The 5158-nt window shown below is 44.3% G+C and overlaps 1 protein-coding gene across 1 annotated transcript; it reads left to right on the forward strand.

Moving 5' to 3' along the window:
- The first annotated feature begins 1968 nt into the window (after nucleotides 1–1968).
- Nucleotides 1969–5158, forward strand: crsp7 (cofactor required for Sp1 transcriptional activation, subunit 7). Its single transcript, XM_085378081.1, has 3 exons — nucleotides 1969–2249; nucleotides 3273–3347; nucleotides 3439–5158. Exons 1-3 carry the CDS (start codon nucleotides 2178–2180, stop codon nucleotides 5107–5109), a joined length of 1818 nt encoding a protein of 605 aa, XP_085234207.1. The 5' UTR covers nucleotides 1969–2177; the 3' UTR covers nucleotides 5110–5158.

Here is a 5158-nt window from a genome sequence, read left to right on the forward strand (position 1 = left end):
GTAAATGTGAGCGACGTTATAGATTTGGGGCGGGGCTTTCCATTTAAAATGTACCTGATGTATTTTTCTCGTGTGAAGGCTTCTGTCTTTGTATCTTTGCATTATTATTTGTAAATGAGATGAAAATAAATATATCTGAATAAGCCAAGACACTTGATTTCTCGTATTGTGTTTTTTTCTCATTAGCTTGACTCCAAAAAGTACTAGAAAACAAAGACGTGCAGCAGTAGTTTCATGGTGTTTGCAGCCCCCATAACTGGCATAACTTAGACTTTCTCACCCACTCCAGGACTTCAGTTGCCCTGCCTCTCCCACTCTTTCCGCACCAACAGTTTTAATGAGTTTCTACTTTTTTTTATGTGGGATGGATACTAAAGCTAAGACTGCTGGTGAGAGGACAGTCTTTTCTATGACTTAAATGTGTTCTGGGCTTTGCGTGGATTGGATTATGCTGTGGTTGTCAAGAAATTAGTTTGAGATTAAATGTTTTAATTCTATTTGGTTACAACAGTTAACCCTAAATGTGTCTCTTCTTATTGTTGATTATCCTTAACTAAAACTAAAACTAGATCTGAAATAAAATGTTCATTAAAAATAAAAACTAAATACGGAGGAAATGCCCTTCCTATTTGTTTATTGGTTAAGCTTTGTTATCCTAACTTGCCTACAGTCTACAAGACTGAGTCAACTGCTGTGTAAAAGTGCATTTTTTTTAAAATTATAATACTTATAGTGATTCTTGTAAATTTTGCCTCTGGGACATGCCCTTCATATAATATTACTTAAAAATATTAAGACCTACTAAAAACATTTTCAAAATGCCCAAATGCTAAAATGCCTTGTTGGCGTCAAAGGTTAGAGGAGAATGCCCAGACCATCTTCAGGATGAAGACCACTCATTGAAGCCAAAGTATGCAGAAGAGCATATCTGAACACACAGCACATCAAACCTTGAAGCAGATGGGCTACAGCAGCAGAAGATCACACCGGGTGCCACCCCAGCTAAGAACAGGAAACAGAGGCTATGATTCACACAGAATCCCCCAAATTCTATAATAGCATATTGGAAAAATGCTGTCTGGTCTAATATGTCTTGAATTTCTGCTGCGGTGACTGACATCACGGATGTGCTGTTGACAAATCTGCAGCAACTGTGTAATGCTAGTATGTCAATATGGATCAAAATCTCAGAAACCTTGATGAAATATGACAACTCTGAATGTAAGAAGGGGTCACATTTAAAGCAAAGTCATTCTTGCATCATATCTGATGGCCCCATCAATCTAGCACAGCCCGTCCTGCTTTGCTCCTGTGGACAGGGACAGGCTGTGCTCTTTGACGTATGCTTTGTTGTTTTAGAAACTGCAGGACTCCATCTACTGGTGAAATGCTGTAATATAGAAGGATCGATTTTAGACATGAGTAACTACTGTACTTCGTTGCGATAAACACACACATATGTTTCTTTTATTCGAATGCCTGACAGAATGTGTGCAGCTTTGGCAACAGAGTGCGTAACTAAACAAAACAAAGCAAACGTTTAGACACTTTAAAAAAATAATACTAAGTGGTTGTGGTTAAATCTGTCTTGGAGAAGATAACGTGGGGGAGCTTTGGTATTTTTGGGATGTGGCTAGCTGGCTTCTGACAGTGGCGAACAATTTTGAACACAGCACGAAACTGTTGGAAAACCATTAGATTTTGCGCTACAAATCACTTTTATAAAACTATCAGTATTTGTTATTTAGGGGTCAAAGGCAGTGCGTAATTCGTTTACATACTACATGATCTGCTGTACAATGTTTACTGTGTAACCACAAGTAGATGGAGTCCTGCGGTGGTGCACATCCCTGAGTGTATCAGGTATGTTTACTTGAGGACGTGCAGACGTCAAAGCGCACACAACGTATCCCGGCATGCAGCAGGAGGCCGTGGAGCGATCCTGCAGCTGGTAGTGAGTTGCGAGAGCGCCGAGGAGGCAGCAGCAAACGGGCAACATAGCTCACACGTTTCCCTACTCCATGTGAGATAAGCCGAGCCGTTACCTTACAGGCGACAGAAAATATGCTGTACGGACGCCTGACGTGTTCCCGAAGCGGCTTTTGAGTCATCATTGTCACCCGGTTTTCATTTTGGAGGATTCCTCCCTCCATCCTCCGGATCGCACCGAACAGGCAATGACAACGGTCTCAGCAACCCCGCAGCAGATGAGGGAACGGCTGCTGCAGGCCATCGACAGTCAGAGCAATGTGAGTGCGCTAAAGCGAGCAGGCTATCTAGCTTAAGTTACCTTGTTTCCCTGCACTCTGGGGCAACTCGACTTGAGAATTCGCCCGACAACTCTTATTTAATTATATTCCTGTGCCCAAACTTCTTATTGTATATTTTAAGTTGGAATTAGAGATGGGGGTACTTGAGTTGACAGCTTGAAAGCTAATTTAGCTACCAGCGTTACCCTGGACAGACCATAATCTGGCGTGTAGCATGCTAGCGGCTAACTTAGCCACAGCGGGTTTTGCGTATACGTTAAAAAGAAAACTATTTGCTTAATTTCCTTCCAAATTCATTTTCCATTCTGAATTTATTTTCACCTCGTACTTGTTTTTCACCCTAAACTGTTTCATCTTAATAAAAATCTCGTGTTACTAAGCCATGGACGGGAGCTAGCAAACTCTTAGCTCCAGCGGCTAAAGCTACGTTTTTTGAAACAGTCCACCCTTCCTTCTCAGCTGAAATGCTAGCCGCGGCTAAATCGGCTAGCACAAGCAAATTCACAGACACTTGAGCTCCGCTTGACTTTGTCAACAAGATAAGAAACTCGCGTAAAGTTAATTAATTTGTGCTCTCCGTTTTGGTCTATATGCTACCCTATTGTTATAATGATTACAAAGGAGAAGGTTTTGTGAGTTGACACTTCCATCTTTACTTTGCAACGTCGTTTTGTTGTTCTTGAAGCAGACAGACAAGCTAATGCCCCCCTCCCTCCCCTTGCTAACTTCTAAGCTAACTTGCCCCTCAAACACGTTGCAGGCACGATTCAATTCCCTTGAATTTGTCTAATTTCTGGGGAGTTTCCACGATCAGCATTAGTGCAGGGCTCTTGGCTAATCACTGAATTGTCACCAGCATTGGCCTTTCTAGAATATTATAAATGTGATTGTAATTCTCATTAACAGCTTCTTTTGTTGTTACTTAAGTAAGCAGTAATTTTTGGGTAATATACACTTTGTGTGACCGTGATGTTTTAGAAGCTCTATATATCGTCCTTGCAGATATGCAATATGGTGGTCGTACTGGAAGTAATTGCCTGCCTTGAAAAGTATCCTATCACCAAAGAAGCACTTGAGGTAAGACAGTCGACTGAACTTAGCTGCTGCTTTATACCAAACTGTTTAACTGAATAGTGTTTCTAATCCTAGTGCTTGTTTTTTAACGTAGGAAACTCGACTAGGAAAGTTGATCAATGATGTGAGGAAGAAGACGAAGGATGAAGACCTGGCTAAACGAGCTAAGAAACTCTTGAGGAACTGGCAAAAGCTGATTGAACCTGGGCCAGCTGTGGCTGCAAGTGTTCCTGGCTCTACCAATGGCAGTTCTCATCCCTGCAGAACCGATGCCTCTCCTTCTGACATTTCTGTGCCAGGGAAAGGTGTCCCTGAGGTCAAAATCAGAAATGACGTTCACAACACGTACTCACCAAAAGCTGAGAAATCAAGCAGCCGCAAGCGGCGGGCAGAGCACAGAGACAGTGGAGTGTACTTGCAAGAAAAAATCTCCAAAATGTCCCCATATGATAACTCTGTTTCAACGCCACCCACCAATGGGATTGCAGGCAGTCCGGATGCCCTCCCTGACCAGGAGGTTGTCCCGTCTCCTGACAGATCTCGAGTTGAGCACCTTGATAATGATAAAATGAACAGAATTCCTGTTAATGCTGTCAAGCCTCGCCCCAGCTCTCCCGGGGTGGCCAAACTACCCAGCACTTCCTCTTTGATTAAAGTTGCTGTGATGCAGCAACAGGCCAGATTGGATGAAGGAGGCGGGGGCTATTATCAAGCCAGAAGTCCTCGTGGTTTCACTACCAGCCCAAGGAGTACGAAGCAAGATACAATGACCAAGCGCTCTTCAGCATATGCACCAAAAGGAACGCCGGTCCCAAGCCCTTCCTCCAGGGACTCTCCCTTATCTTTTTCCCACACTGTGTCGTCCCCGGCCTCATCTTATGCTGACAAGCTGCCACATTCTTCTAATAGGTCTTCAATGCACTGGGCCAGCAGTTCAGAAGCCTCCTCTCTTTGCCCGTCACAAGACATATCTGCAACACTGGAATCCCCATCAGTCTCCCCCTCACCTTCTCTCTCCCAGCAGAACTCAGAACCACACAGACAGATTTCTGAGGGAGCTATGGTTGTGTCTGATGACGCAGATGGGCTAACCGTACCAAATTCGGAACATAAAAGGAGGAAGTACAGGTCTAGAGATTACTCTGTCAACTTAGATGGCCAGAAAATGGAGGACACCACTAAACCCGTTCGGTTAAAAGAACGCAGATTAACGTTTGACCCGGTCACAGGTCAGATTAAACCTCTGGTGCATAAAGAACCTTCTCAAACAGATGAAGCACCCACTCCTGACCTCGCTGAGTCTAGGCAGAGAACTGAAAGCACTGTACAACAGTGCGCTGCCACCGCCACAGTCCCAGGTCCTAGCCCTAACCCCTTCCACCACACAAACTGGAAGGAGCTGTCTAGAAATGAAATCATCCAGTCCTACTTGAACCTTCAGAGCAATGTCCTTAACTCCTCGGGGGTTCAGGCCCCTAGTGCACACTTTTTCATGTCGGAATATCTGAAAAGGGAAGAACAGGAAATTAAGGAGTCGCGGAAGATGCACGTTCTCCAAACGGACAATTTGACAGGGGATTTACCGGGCGTGAGCCGGGACGTGACAGATGAGGACTTGGACAGGATACACACACAGCACTGGCAGGGGGTGAATGGCGTTTGTGACACCAAGGGCACCTGGTACGATTGGACAGATTGCATATCACTGGACCCTCACGGGGATGAAAGCAAATTGAACATCCTGCCATACGTTTGCCTAGACTGAAGGGGTACGGGAAGGTTGCAGTACTTTTCCACTCCTTTCCTCATCTCAC

This window comes from Diplotaxodon limnothrissa, linkage group LG18, assembly GCF_057381915.1.
Source record: "Diplotaxodon limnothrissa isolate DT_005_m linkage group LG18, D_limnothrissa_male_GT1.1, whole genome shotgun sequence".
NCBI lineage: Eukaryota > Metazoa > Chordata > Actinopteri > Cichliformes > Cichlidae > Diplotaxodon > Diplotaxodon limnothrissa.

What these genes read in the sequence shown, in the direction of transcription:
- crsp7 (XM_085378081.1), top strand. Translation starts at nt 2,178, where the DNA reads ATGACAACGGTCTCAGCAACCCCGCAGCAGATGAGGGAACGGCTGCTG. An exon ending in CCATCGACAGTCAGAGCAAT is followed by an intron (nt 2,250 to 3,272) that starts GTGAGTGCGCTA and finishes TCGTCCTTGCAG; the next exon opens with ATATGCAATATGGTGGTCGT. An exon ending in TCACCAAAGAAGCACTTGAG is followed by an intron (nt 3,348 to 3,438) that starts GTAAGACAGTCG and finishes TTTTTAACGTAG; the next exon opens with GAAACTCGACTAGGAAAGTT.